The 14,903-nt window shown below is 51.1% G+C and overlaps 1 protein-coding gene across 1 annotated transcript; it reads right to left on the bottom strand.

Moving 5' to 3' along the window:
* Positions 1 to 829: 829 nt before the first annotated feature.
* Positions 830 to 3,067, bottom strand: PHLDA3 (pleckstrin homology like domain family A member 3; the record flags this gene model as incomplete). The annotated part of the gene is made up of 2 exons (XM_080699601.1): positions 830 to 864; positions 2,626 to 3,067. One exon carries the CDS (start codon positions 3,065 to 3,067, stop codon positions 2,690 to 2,692), a length of 378 nt encoding a protein of 125 aa, XP_080555727.1. The 3' UTR covers positions 830 to 864; positions 2,626 to 2,689.
* Positions 3,068 to 14,903: the final 11,836 nt, after the last annotated feature.

Below are 14,903 nucleotides of genomic sequence, written 5' to 3'. Positions count from 1 at the left end.
GGACTGAGATGGCCGTGGTGACACCCCTCGGCCACACTGAGGGCCCTCCTTCCTAGAACCAGCAAGGCTGGATCTCCTGAAGCTGCAGTATCCTCTTCTACTCAGGCTAGAGACTTCAGAATGGGCTATAGACTGGGAAAGTGGGGTGGAAAGGGAGATGCTCTAACCCTGGTGATTTACGGGCAAAGAATTTCACTCAGCAAACAGTGTGGTTACTGCCCTTTACAGGGCATCTTCATTTTAAGACAGGCATGAAATGGTAATGGCCGAACCCCCACCCCACCCCCACCACCTCCAGGCCTAGCACCAAAGTGGGGGAAAGATGGGTAGAGGTGGGGGAAGAAGTGTGCAAAGAGAGGGCCTGGATGGGTGGGGGTCCCAGAAGGACCAAAGCAGCAGGAGACCCCCAGGTGTGGGCTCAGGCCCAGCAGCTCCCCCTCCTCAAGGTTGAGTCCAGAAGCTGTCCCATGGTGGTTCATTCTTTGGACACCAGGCTGGCCTTCTGAGTCCTGTGGTATTGGCTCAGCACCCCACAGGGGACTGCCTCCTCCAGGCGTCGGGCAGAGCCAGGGCCTGACAGCAGTCTGCAGAACCAATGGCAGGACCACAGTGGGTAAGGGCTTTGAGGCCAACTCTCCACCATGGTATGAAAGGCAGGGCCCGTGGCTGGAAGACCCTGAGCTGGGCACGTCCCAACAGTCTGAGCTTCCAGGAGCTGAATCTTCATCCTCAGCAATACGTGGCCTTCTGTCCTCCTCCTCCAGCCCCATCCACTCCTTCAGCTCCGAAGCCCCCACGCGTCCATGGCTTCTGCCTCGCCACGGGGTGCACGTCAGGTCTCCACCAGCCAGAGGGGCAGGGAAGCTGGTGAGAAAGAGCAGCAGTTAGGACGGGGCAACACTGGAGTAGTCTCCACTAGAAGCAGGGCGTTGTTTGTTTGTTTTTTTTAAAGACCTTCCCATCCTTTTCTACACCAGGATACACAGAAAATAATACAGCAGCCCTTATTACCCGAGGGGACAGTTCCAGAATACCCCACAGATACCAAACTCTAGATGTCCAAATCTTTTGTATAAAATGATGTAGTCTTTGCGTATAACCTATGCACACCTCCCAACTCCTTTAAATAATCTCTGCACTACTTATAATACCCACTCCCCATGTAAATGTTAGTAGCTGTTATACTGTTTAGGAAATATCAACAAGCAAAAACACCTATACATGTTCAGTATAAGTGTTTTTTTCCAAATATCTGCAGTCTGGGGTTGGATGCATCCACGATGGAGCCCGTGGGTAGCGGGCCGACTATTTATACCACATGCTGCGCTCAGTGGACTCTGCTTCCCCCAGATCGCCCCCATTGTCAGCCTGAGGGATCAGTGTGGATCCATTCTCAGCAGTCTTCAGCAGCCCTCACTCCGCCATGGGAGGGAGTTAAGGAGGATCAAAGGGGCCATGGCACTAGATGGGGCGCCAGGCTCACCGGGGCTCTCTACCTGTTGGAATGATGAAGGTGCAGGCCAAGGCTTATGAGGCGGGGTAGGAGGTGGAGTGGGGGCAACGGGATACAGCTTTCCATCAGAGAAGTGAGGCCAAGAGTGGTATAAACCCTTCCTCAACCTTGCTCTGTGTTCCCACGGGGAGGGAGCGGCATCTGGGGAAGAGGGCACAGGGCTGAGTGCCAGGGCTTCTAGGTTCTATTCCTGGTTCCTCCCCTGAGCCTTCCTGACCACAGAGTGCCCACCCCCACCATCTGCTCCACTGGTCAAGGAGGATGAAGACATCACAAAAAACAACTTATGACCCCATCCTGGACGCAGCCACCCTCCCTGCCCCAGTGCCCTGTCCCCTCTTCTAGCTTGCCCTCCTCTGGCCCAGCCTGGCCGTGGCTGGCACCCATGCGTAGGCTGATGGACAGGCACATCCCTCATGGCATCAGTGGCCTGGCCTTGGCCCTCCTTGCCCATCCCTCAGCTCCCCTGTCCTCTCAACTGGTCGGTTTTAAAGCCCAACCCCACAGTCCAGAAAGGGTAGCTGGGCCCCTCAGGGAGACCTAGCAAAATCTCCACTGGGGTCCCCCCTTGGGAGCTGAACCCTTGGTTTTGCTCCCAACCCCTAAAGACTCCTTTGCTAATTGAAGGATACTGCCTTTCTGCCTCAATTCAACATTCAAACTCTAAGACAAGCTTTCATCCCAGCAGGAAGAGGGTGGGTCTCTGCTGTTCATCCCCATGCACAGTTCTTCCTAGCCCTAGGAGCCTGCCCTGGGTGGGTGGTGGAGGAAATGTGCAGGCCATGTCCCTGCATCTGAACCAGGGCTCATCAAATTATGGTCAGGCCCGTCACAAGGCTCCCATCTCCCTCTCAGAAACCTGGGTGGCTTTTAGGACTGTCCTGCCTGGTGCCCTAGGGGAGAGGCCAGCTCTGCCTCGTTGGCCACCAGCCCAGGCTTCCCATGCTCAGACTCCTGGGCTTCTATTCTCTGATGGACCCTTCCCTAGGATTGTTTGGCTTGGAAATGGAGCTCTGGGCCCTGATTCTCTTGGTAGAGGATTGAGGAGCATAGAGAGAGGGGGGGGGGAAGAGACCTCAGTCCCCCCCACCCCCACCCCACCCCGGTCTTACCTGGCATGACCTCTGCGCACAGCGGTAGCCGGGAGCAGGACGGCAAGATGGTAGGCCTGCTGGTTTAGGACACGAGGGTCCCAGTCCCCAGGCTCTGCCGAGCCCGCACTGTCTGGATAGCCTGCTGGTTCTTGAACTTGACCAGGCCCAGGGTGATCTGGGCGTTCCAGCCGGGGTCTTCGAGGGGGCAGCGGAAGTCGATCTCACCGCCGCCCTCGGTCACCAGCGTGAAGTAGATGTGGCGCTCGGTGCTCTCCACGCACTCCACGGCCTTGATGCGGGCGAAGCTGAGCTCCTTGGGCCGGCCACCGGTGCCCTTGGCCTCGAACAGCTGCAGCCCGCGCTCGGTGAGCACGCAGCGCTTGCGCTTCCACAGCTGCAGCAGCCCGCCGCTGCGCTTCTCCAGCACGCCCTCCTTGAGCACGGTCGCCGCCGCCGTCATGGGCGCCCCGAGGTTCCCAGCGAGCCGAGGTAGTGGCGGGCGCGGCGCCCCTCCCGGCCCAGCGTTGGCGGGCCGTGCGCCCTGCCCACCTGCGCCCTGCCCGGGGGTGCGCGCTGCTGTCCGGACCCACCCGGGCTCCTCCGCGCCGCTCCAGCCGGCCTTGCTGAGTCTGCCCGCTGCGCTGCGCTCCGGGGCCCCGAGCCCCGCTGCCCGCTCGCTCCGCCGGGCTCTGTCTGCGCTGGGCGGCAGCTCGCGGGATGTGCCCTTACATGTTCCGCCGCTCGCCTCCTGCGCCGCCCGCCCTCCCGCCGCGCATTCCTGCCCCGCCGCCCCCCTCCGCGCCGCGCACCCGCCCGGGCAGGGCCCCGGGGGCGGGGCCGCAGCGCGCTCGCCACCCGTGCAGCGCGGGGCGCCGAGGCGCGGGCTGGGCCGAGCGGGGGCGCTTGCCCAACAGCCCAGACCTTCTGGCCGGCCTTCTGCCGCTTCTTGGAACCTCGGCCCCCTGGGTCTTGGAAAGAAGAGGCTGGGGGAGAGGAAAGGAGCGACTCCTAGATGAGAGGTCACTGCCTGCGAGAGGGTGGCCTTGCGCGGCCGTCCTGTTGTGCCATGGGTCCCACAGGAGCGGCAGACAACTGCTGGCTGCTCCCCAGGCCGCTGGGGTCCTGGCGCCCCTGCCTCTGCCTCAAGTCCCATAAGCAGATCTGTCTGTGCAGGACGCAGCAGAGACTGTCCACAGCTGTCTAGGGCTTAGGCACCAGCCCTCTCCGACTTTCACCTCCATCTGCTGCGGAGAGATGTGCAGCAGGCAGCCAGTGCGAAATGGAGAGAGGAGAACCCCGAGGCCACTCATGGCCACTCCTCAGTGGAGAGAAGGAATCCCCATCTTGACCTGGGTGTCACAGTCTGCGGCCCTCCATGTACTAGAGGTGGCCGGTGCGGTCAGGCCCAGGTCTGAGCGCAGCTGCAGCCTAGCAGCCCCCTCCCCAAGGTTCTGTTTCCCCTGACCTCCCCCCACCCCCAGAATGGGCTTCTCTCTGGACACCAAACTGAAGGGGGCCCGGGAGGGAGAAGGTTTCTCTCTTTTCTAGAACTTTGCTAGTTTTTGCTCTTCCACACAGACTGCCTACCTGGGCAGCTTCTGAACTCTCCCTCCAAGTCCACATCTGTCGAGTAGGATGATTAATTTCTTCTCATCTTACGGGGTTATTGTGATGAAGAAGTTAAAGATCATTTGGGAAAGGCGGAGGACGAGGCCAGGCAACTCTCAGAGCTTTTCCGCTCTTCTCCCCACTGTTATTGTCTTTGGAGGAGGGTGGGGAGCCTGAGATTAGGCCAGGTCCTGGAAGGTGGCTCTCCGAGGGCCTCATTTGTCCCATCTCACTCAGCTCCTCCAGGCCAAGGTTCTTAAAAGCCTATTCATGGACATGTTAATAATAGATTGTTATGGGAATAATGGTACGTAATAATGGCAGTAAGAAGACCTCTTTACACCACACCCTGCATTTCTGATCTCCTGCCCAATGAGCAGAAACTAGCGGGCACGGGGAGGATCCAGCTGTGGGCCAGGGGGTGCCCTCCCCTGCAGACCCAAGTCAGGGAGGGCAGCTGTCAGCTTTCCATCCACAGCCCTGGCACAAGACCCTTCTGTGCATACACAGGAACTGCTGACTCCCAGAATGCCTCTCCAGGAGAGGGGCCATCAGAGAAGAGAAGCAAACAAGATGTGTCTCCTGTGGCCCAGGGGACAGTAGCAATGGAGCTTGAAGCAGACACAGCCCTGCCTCAGGGGCCCTGTCTACCAGCTTTGCCCTCTCCTGGCTCTTCCCCTGCCCCTCCACAGGAGTCTGCTGAGCGCACCAGGCGGCAGAGTCCTGCCATGTTCTTTCCTTGAGGGAATGGGCTGTAGACCCATTCCCAGCACTGGGCCAGGGACTCATCCATGTTCTCTCCAGTTACACATTAATTGACAACATACAGGCCTTTAAAGTTTACAGAGCCCTTGCACGTATTTTAGATTCTCACGACAGGAATTACTATTGGGCATATTTTTCTGTTGAAAAGACGTGAAACCCGGAGAAGTCAATCAAACTAAAGGAGGTCATGGTTTTGTAAATGGTAAGGCCAGGATAGGAGTATGTGGGGGCTACAGGGACCCAGGTTCTTCCCAGGATACCACACTGCTTCTACATAAGCATCTGAGAACCTTTAGACATGACCCAGCCACCCCCGACTTTCGACTTGAGCTACTGGGTAGAGGGCTGTCAGGCTTTTGGAGCAATGAGGGGTGGGGGAGAAAACTCCCGGGATTCAGCATAGTGGCAGAGCACTTACCTAGAACCAGCCAGGCCCTGGGTTCAATTTCTAGCACAGCAGGAACATTGTCTATCAAGAGTGAGCAACAAGGGCCATAGGAGGAAACTCAGCAGGGCATACTCTACGGCCAGAAGGGTTTTTTGTTTGTTTGTTTGTTTGTTTGTTTAAACTAAACATCCAGGTCCCAACAACACCTCATCTTCCTAGAGGCCTAAGCAGGTCCTCGGAAGCTAGGAGTCTTGTCCTCCAGTCTCATGACCTCCTGTGACAAGAGATGACTCATTCTGCTAGAATTGGCATCTTGCCTGGTAGCCCATCTGGGAAACATTCAGGCCCAGGCTGGATTACTCAAGCTATCAGAAGATCGAGACGTTTTCGAGATCCAGGGGAAGCAGGGTGCAGAGGAGGCGGTGCCTCCCTGCTGGGGCATTCCTACACCTCCCCTGGAACAGGAGCTACAGCTTAGCCCTCTTGGAGCACGAGGCTGGGGCAATGCTGGGCCCTGGAGATTCTTACTCAATTCTTATTGATTCATTACATCTGGGAGATGGACAGGATGTCCCCTGGTAGCAACCCAAAACTGGCTTCAGCCTCTGGCCACCCCAAAGGGAAAGCCGAACTGCACTGTCAGTCAATCTGAGTCCAGCTGGAACAAGCCAGCCTCCAAAATGGCCCCAGGGAAGCCTGTACTGGAAAGGACTCTTCCCACCCCATATGGGGGGAAGAAGACCATGTGGGAAGGAGGGTCTCTTCTAGGAGGCTACCCACATCCAAGGGGAAAGAAAGATAGAATTAGGTGGGGTAGAGGCAAGAATGGTGCAAAGGGAAATGCAAAAAGGATCAACTTCTGTTTTCTAGACTATTATGAAAATTGTTTAAGACTGAATAAATAATATTAATAAACTGTTAAAGAAGGAGTATTGAAGATAATTTTAGTAACAGATTAGCATGTAAATTAACACTCTGAAAATATAAAGCAGAAGTAAGATGGTATCACTCATCATCATGTCAGTGTTCTCATCTAACCCAGGAAAGTGACTGTGAGTGGCGCGGCTGCCGCCGGTCCCTCCAGAGCCTGCCTCTTCTGTCTGACCCTGCACGGACCCCTCACCGTCCCTTGGCATACTAGAACTCCTTCCTCAGGACCTTTGCACCTGCTCCTGATGCCTGGAACACTCCCACACTGACACCTGGGTCACTTCCTCACCTTCCTCTCCAGCTACTACCTTCTCTGTAAGGTCTCTCCCAACAGCCTGCATCAAACCTCACCCCCCCCATAGACAGAGACACAGCTGTATCTCCTGCCCTGCTTAATTGCTCTCTATAGCATATACTACCATCTCTAGATCCTGTTTTCCCTATTTATTGTCTATTTCCTCTTGCAGGCTCTATGCCCACCTGGAATTTTATCTGTTTTCATCAACCCCATTGTTCAGGCACCTAATATGTTGGCTGGTATGCAGAAAGATCTCAATAAATAGCTGTCCAATGAGTGACTGAATTGGCAACGGAGAGACAAATATTGAGAGGTAGAAAATGATAATGAAAGTGTTTCCTCTTCTTTCATTACGGGGGATCAAAAATGCTATACAGAGCTAATAAACCAATAAAAGAGGTCTTGCCAGGCACAGTGGCACGTGCTTATAATCCCAGTACTTGGGAGGCTGATACAGGAGGATCACAGGTTGAGGCCAGCCTCAGCAACTTAACGAGACCCTGTTTCAAAAAATAAAAAAAGTAAAAGAGAGCTGGAGGTTTGGCTCAGAGGTGCCTTTGGGCTAGATCCCTAGCATTAAAAAAAAAAAAAAGGAGGTCTAAGCCGGGCGTGGTGGCGCATGCTTGTAATCCCCGCGCTTGGGAGGCGGAGACAGGAGGATCGTGCAGGTTCGTAGCCAGCCGCGCTGGCTTAAGAGACCCTGTTTCAAAAAAATATATAAAAATAGGTCTGGGAGTGTGGCCTGGAGATAGAAGGGCTTTCAGAAACCCCAGCACCACCAAAAAAAAAAAAAAAAAAAAAAAAAAAAGGAGGTCTAAGTGTATTTTTTAAACTAGTAATGGAAACGTAGATGGTTATAGGAGATTTGGGTGATGGTGAGACTATTCTATACACTGTAACAGTAGACATGATATGCATTTGTTAAAGCCCACAGAACTTTGCAAGAAAAGTGAATGTAATATAATAATAAAAGGATCAATATTCACTCATTAATTGCAGCAAATGTACCACACCAACGCAAGATACTGACAATAGGGAAACTCTAAGGATGGGAAAGAGGTATGTGGGAATGGTGAGCTATCTGCTCAATTTTCCACAAATCTGAACTGTTACCAAAATCAAATGTACTAATTAAAAAACAAAAGTCAAGAGTTAATAGTAGTTCTTTGGAGGAAGAATGATGGGATGGAAGATAGAGACGTTCACTGTTTTATTGTTCATCATTCTGTCCTAGATTTTTTAACCTGATGCCAGCATCGCTTCCCTTAAAGATCAGGTTAGGTGCACAATAATCAACACTGAGGCAGTGGAGCAGTTAGCCATGATGAAACCGATGTACTGGGAAAGATTCTGACCAATGTGGTTCTGTGGGAAATAGTTCAGTATAGTAAGTGTAATGTGGTATATTTTATTTTTTAATTTCCCCTTTTTTGTGCCTTTATTGGTACATTATAGTTTCACATCATAATGTAAATCTGTTGACCATGACATACATGCACCAGCTCTTGGTGCTCCGTAATGTGGTATAGAACATGACCCCCAAGAACAAAAGTTCACCTCCGCTGTACAGGTTCTATCTGGAAGGATTCATACCAGTGTGACCTCTGTCACTTTATAAGCATGCTTCTACGTGGTTTAATATGTCACACTCCTGCACAATACATATTTTTTTTAAATTTTTTATTTAAAAAAATTTTTTGGTGGTACTGGGGTTCCTGGAAGCCCTTTTACCTCTGGGCTACACTCCCAGTCCCATTTTTATATTTTTATTTGGAAACAGGGTCTCTTAAGCCAGAGCGGCTGGCTTTGAACCTGCGTGATCCTCCTGTCTCCGCCTCCCAAGCATGGGGATTACAAGCGTGCATCACCACACCCGGCTACAATACATAGTTTAAAAATAAAATAGGCACATACCTATTCCATATATTTTTAAGATATACGCAAGCTGCCTTGAGAGCAGGGGTTGATTGAGAGAAGTGGATGTCAGCTGCTGGTCTCAGGGATTCATGAGAGCCCCCAGGGTGGGCCCTACAGAGCCTCCTAGAGTAGGGTATAAGCATCAGGACAGCGCAGACCCCAGGGCTGAGACCCTTCTGTCTCTGTCCTCGACACTGTTCTCCAGTCTCAGAAAACACAGTGGAGGCGCAGGGTCCCCATGGCCACAGGAGCTGTCTCATTGCCCCACAGAAATGGGGTTAGAAGGTTTACCTAGGTTGCCTGGGTTTTCCCCAGTCCAGGAAAAGGCTGTGTGTTGTAGACCTGAGCTTTTTAGACTGTAATATGTAAAAAGATCCCCCATGGATCTTGTAAATGCAGATTCTAATTCAGTAGGTCTAAAGTGAAACCTAAGATTCTGCACTTCTTAGCAGGGGTCCTGAGCAGTGGTTCTCAAAATGTCATCCGGGACCAACAGCATGAGAAATGCAAATTCTACGACCCACCCGAGACCCAGGGAATGGAGTCAGAGAGGGAGAACAGCCCCGCTCAGTGGCACCTTGGACGGTACTCACTTCTAGACTCTGACCTCAGTTTCCTTGTCTGTAAAGTAAAGGCTGCCAATACCTTGCAAATTTAGTACAGATTTCCAAGAAAGTCTGGCAAGAAAAGAGGATCTTTGCTTCTCCCTCCTCAGCCTTTTCCACATCCGAGTCATCAGGCCAGGCGCCCCTAACTCCCCTAGATGGGCCCCCAAGAATGGGTTTCCTGGCTTCACTGTTCCATGGAGCAGGAATCCATTCCTGAGTCCACTCTGTAGGTCTGGCGTAGGTTCTAGAATTTGCATTTCTGGTGCTCTTGGTCCCAGATGACATTTTGAGAACCAGCTTTCAACCCTCCTCCCAGCTTCTGGGCTTCTGGGTCCACCCTCCTGTCCTCGGTTTTCTCCCCATTGCCCCGGCTGACCTCTCCTCAGACTTCTCCTCCCCTGCTCCTATCCCTTTGATGTACCGCCTTTGTTCCGGGCTTTGGGGTTTCCTCCTATCTCTGTTTTTCTAAAAACTAACCAAGGTTTCAAGTCTCTAATGACTTGAGTTTTATGGGCACCATTGCGACAGACCTCAAGTGGGCAGCAACCCTGTAGCCGACCCGCCCAGGCTTGCTCCTGGGCCTGGCTCTCTCCGTGGAAATCCCCTCCCACGCTCAGCCCTTTAATCACTTTCCAGCCCAATAACTTTCCTGATTCACCAGGGATCCCTTTCGTCTTAAGAGCGCCCACTGCCCTCTCTGATGGGGCTGGGTCTGGACTTGAAGGCATTTGATCCCAGCTTGGGTCTGACGGAGACTGGATTTGCGGGCTCGGAGTTCAGGTTGGGGCCTGCAGAATTTTCCCTTTTCCCATGCCATCTTGCCATCTGTATGCCCACATTGTGGGAGCATCAGCACGATCTTCAGTGATGCTGGACAAAGGAGCCAGGACACCATAGGGAGACTGACCTTCGCCAAGGAACTAGTGACCTTCACCAACCTGCCAGCCATCGTTATGCAACCCTCGGCACATAATTGTATTTCTGTTCCATAGATTTCTCTTCTTTTGTTTTCCCTCCCTCCCTTCCTTCCTTTTCATAGTGAAAATGAAAGCCTGAGCCTCTCGTATGCCAGGCCAGTGGTCAACCACCGAACTCCATCCCCAGCCCTTCATTTTATGTTGAGATAGGGCCTCACTAAGTTACCCACACTGGCCTAGAATTTGTGATTCTCCTGCCTCAGCTTCCACAAGTGGCTGGGATTACAGATGTGTGCTACTACTCCTGACTCTTTTTTTTTTTTAAAAATAATGTGGTGTGTGTGTGTGTGTGTGTGTGTGTGTGTGTGTGTGTGTGTGTTTTACTGGGGATTGAACCCAAGGGCATTCTACCTCTGAGCTACACCTCTAGGCTGATCTTATTTTTTATTTTTGGAACAGAGTCTCCCTACTTGCTCAGGCTGCCTTTAAACTTTAGATCCTCCTGTCTCAGCCTCCCAAGTACTGGGATTACAGGCGTGCGCCACCACACCCAGCTAATAATGTGCTTTAAATGCAAGTAATACAGACGTGTCACTTAATAACAGAGACACATTCTCAGAGGCAAAAGGAACTCAGAGCTGCATCGTTGAGTAATTCTGTCACTCTGCAAACTTCATGGAGTGTGGGTACGGGAACCTGGATGGTACAAGTCAATCACTCAACCTGGATCCTTGATGCACTTACGAACCAAAGCATCCATGAGATGGAGGAGGATGCTGCTGGTGCAACCTGGCGTGCCATTTTACAGTAAACTCTTTTCTATCCTTAGAACGAGGACACTCTAAAATGATAAAAAGCACAGTGTGGTAAGTACACATGCCAATAATATAATCATTACCAAGTATTATATACTGAGCCGGGCGTGGTGGCACACGCTTGTAATCCCAGTATTTGGGAGGCTGAGACAGCAGGATGTCAGGTCTGTGTCCAGCCTCAGTTACTTAGTGAGACACTGTTTCAAAAAATAAAGAATAAAAAATAGGGCTGGGGGTGTAGCTCAGAGATGGAATGCCCCTGGGTTCAATCCCCAGTACCACAAAAATAAATTAATTAAAATTAAAAAAGTATTACACATTGTACCTAATTAAATGCTGTATATTTTTTTGTTTACAGCATCATCACCACAACATGTGTGGCATGACTTTGTGACAGGTATCGTGACAGGAAGCAGTAGGAACTTTTCAGCTCCGCTGTGATCTTATGAGACCACTGTCCTTTTTTTTTTTTAATCATGTACTAAGGAGTGAACTCAGTGATGTTCTACCTTCTTAACTGCAATCCATTCTTTTATATCCCTTATCTTGAAATAGGGACTTGCTAAGTTGCTGAGGACCTAAGTTCCCAAGGCTAGCCTACAACCTATGATCCTCCTGTCTCAGCCTCCCAAGTATTGGGATTACAGGTGTGCACCACTGCTCCCAGGGACACCACCATCATGTATGTGGCCCAGAATTGGCTGGCATGTTACGTAGCACATGACTGTCCTTGCAAGCATTTTTATTGCAAAAGATTCGGTCTTTTCACCATCTTTCTAGTTCCCCCAGTCCCACAGCCAGTGGTCATTTAGCTTGCCATAGGTGTTGCCAGACCGAATTGGCTTCACTTTCACACATTTGCACCCAGAACAGTATAAAGCAGCATTCTAATTGGTGATGTGAGCACTGGCTGAAGGATTAATAAATCCCCACCCAACTCTGACATTTCCTACGCATGAATGGGATTCTTCCTCCCATAGGAAAATTTCAATGCCAATCCTATGAGAAAACCTTTATAGGATTGCCCTAAAATTACAGGGGTGGAGGATGTAGTGTTAATTCCTTCTAGGCAAGGGATGTTCAAACATTTCATAATATGAAAGAAATATGAATTTTTATATTTCATTATCAAAGAGTATTACTTTGATAATAGGGAACGAGCTCTCTCTCTCTCTCTCTCTCTCTCTCTCTCTCTCTCTCTCTCTTCTTTATCTTTTTGCAGCACTCAGGACTCACATGCAAGGTATTGGGTTACATCACCTGACCTCTCCTAAATTTTATTTTGAGATAGGGTCTCACTAAGTTGCCGAGGCTAGTCTCAAACTTGTGATCTTCCAGCCTCAGCCTCCTGAGTAGTTGGGATCATGGACATGGTGGACATGTGCCACCACGCTGGGTGAAAACAGGGAAATTTCTATGCCATGCTACTGTCGAGATCAGGAAAAAGAGGAAGCTGTGAGTTGTACAACCTGAGACCAAGGACAAGGAGAAATTAACAAGTGGTTGGAGGTGGGGAGGGAGGCTAGCAGGACTTTCTTGGATGTAATCCACAGAAAGATTCACAGACAGGAACTTTAGAGTACATTCTGTCTACTGAGTGTGCATAAAATGTTCTGTGAGCTGGCTCTGGGCTAGGCTGTGGGTGAATCAGAATTCTCTTCATGGGGTCTGGCAAAACAGGAGGAGATAGAGCTTACATGCTCAAGAAAGCCTCCTACCCTGGCCAAGATACTGCCTCTTATTGCAGAGAGACCCGGCCAGAGCTAAGCATTAGATCTTTGACAGGCCGTGATCCTAACTTTGCAGAAGCGTGGCTCCCCGGCGCTAAGCACTGTCTCCCTAAGGTGGCCTTGGTATGCTACAGCTGACACTGGTACACCTGGCAGTCAGCCTGGGCTCTGTTATGCTATACTAAGGAACTTCCCCTACCCCAAATAGCTTAACCAGAAAAGGCTACACCCTTCATACCACATGTCCCACTTGGGCTGCCAGGAGCGGTTCTTGTAGAACACACTGATCCAGGTTGATGGAGGTTCCATCCAACACCTGCTTCCTTCCATCTATGCCACAGGGAAGGTATATGAAGACTTAGGTGGTAGCTCTTAAAGGATTCCCTAGAGAAGTGGCATGAGTCATTTCTATCTCATTTTAGATAGCAGAGCAAGCCTTGTGGCCACATCTAACTTCAAGGGAAGAGGAGAACATAACCTAACCATGTGCCTAGAATATCCCTAAAGGACTAGATAGCGTGACTGTCATGGGACTGGTGTCCTCAGGAGGCAGGGCTGCAGGCCTCCTCTTCCTGTCTCTAACAAGGAGCAACAATCCGCCTTGGCCCAGGACCAAGCCCCTGAGCCCTCTGGAGAAGTCATGCAAAGGTCAGCAGGGCGGAAGTACAGAAGGCTCAGGGGCAGGTACTTCAGAAAAGGAACCGAGGGCTTGTCCAGGCCTGGAAAATGCCCACTAAGGGCTTTCTCCGCCATAATCTGCTTCCTGAGTTTTCGTGGCCTTTGGGGCGAGTCTTCCTAGGCCCATAAACTCAGAACATCAGAGTGGGGCGGCTCCCCTAGAGCCTGGCTGCTCCAGTGTGGTCCTGGGATCACAGCATCAGCACCACCTTCCCCTGGGAGCTTGTGAGCATCTCAGGCCCCACCCAAAACTACTGAACTAGAATGTGCGTTTTACAAGATCCCCAGGAGATGTGTATGCACATTACGCTTGAGAAGCACTTCCCTGGAACTAATTTAGGCCAACATTTTCATTTCACAAATGAGGAGCTGACACCCAGAGGGGAGGAGGCTGCCCCAGAGTCACACAGCTGGTTCCAATCTGGAATCCACCACTCGCCGGTGGCTTTGGATAAGTCACTTAGAAATTGCCAGATTCCTAGCTTTCTCTTCAGTGATAAAGTGGGCATCAAATAAGACAGCAATAGACCAGTGCCAGGTGCATAGTATGTGCTTAGTAAATGTTAGCTACTACTAGAGTCCTCCTCTCTATCCTAGGCCACTCCTATACTGCCTATACACCCCTATACTGCATGGGCCCTTTCTGCACTGGGTGTCAGTACAATAGTGCGGGCACAGCTGCCTGCATGTACATCCTGCTCTGCCATTTGACTTCAGGATAGCTCCCGAGTTCTTTGGTCCCTTACTTAAATTTGACCATTTGTCAATGGCATGGCCTTGTCTCATATGGTTATTGTGAGGATAAAATGAGTTAATATATTTAAGGTCTTTGAACAGTGAGTGGCATAGAGTAATCCCATGAGATGATAGGTTAATGTTTCCAAAATGTCCACAAGAAAAAGGCAAGGGTGGAGGAGTTGGACCCCAAAGAGATATTTCCCAGAGAGAGCTGCTTTCTGCTCCCCCCCCCACATATCACAAGTCCCCAGGCTCTTTTTCTTTTTTTTTCCTTCTCTTTCTTAATTTATTTTCTTTCCTTTTCTTTTTCTTTTTTTAAGCAGTACTGACTGGGGATGTAACCCAGAGTCTCATCCCTGCTAGGGAAATGCTACACCCCTGAGCTACATCCTCAGTCCCCCACCCCACCCCATCCCTAACCCCCACCCCCCCTTTACTCTTCACCTAATGAAATCGATTCTCTGGGCTCCCAATATCTCACTTGGGAACCTCTGAAAGCCCAAGGATGTTTGCAGCAGGTGCAGGCAGGAGGGGAACCCACAGGCAGAAGTGCAGCTCTCTGCAAGTCTCTGAAGCACTATTGTGCAAGAGAGGGATTAGACCCCCTTTGGATGACTGTAGGAGACAGAAGTTAAAAGTTCCAGGAAGTCCTCTCAAATCGCTGGAAGTGTCCAGAGGCAGCTCCAGCAGCCAGGTGAGCCAAGCAGCTCAGCGTTGCTCCATCAGGCAGGAGGCTACAGGGCAGAGGGTTCCCTGGCTGGGAGGCTGGACTAGGCCACAGGTTCTCAAGCCTGGCTGGGCTTGAGTGTCAGGATCACAAATACATATTCCCAGGCCCCACCCAGGCCAATCTGATCAGAATCTCTAGGGGTGGGTCTGGGAATCTATTTTAAAAGCCTGTCCC

This window comes from Muscardinus avellanarius, assembly GCF_963383645.1.
Source record: "Muscardinus avellanarius genome assembly, chromosome: 7".
Taxonomy (NCBI): domain Eukaryota; kingdom Metazoa; phylum Chordata; class Mammalia; order Rodentia; family Gliridae; genus Muscardinus; species Muscardinus avellanarius.
Note: the sequence above shows the minus strand (reverse complement) of the source record. Positions and strands in the feature narration are given on the sequence as shown.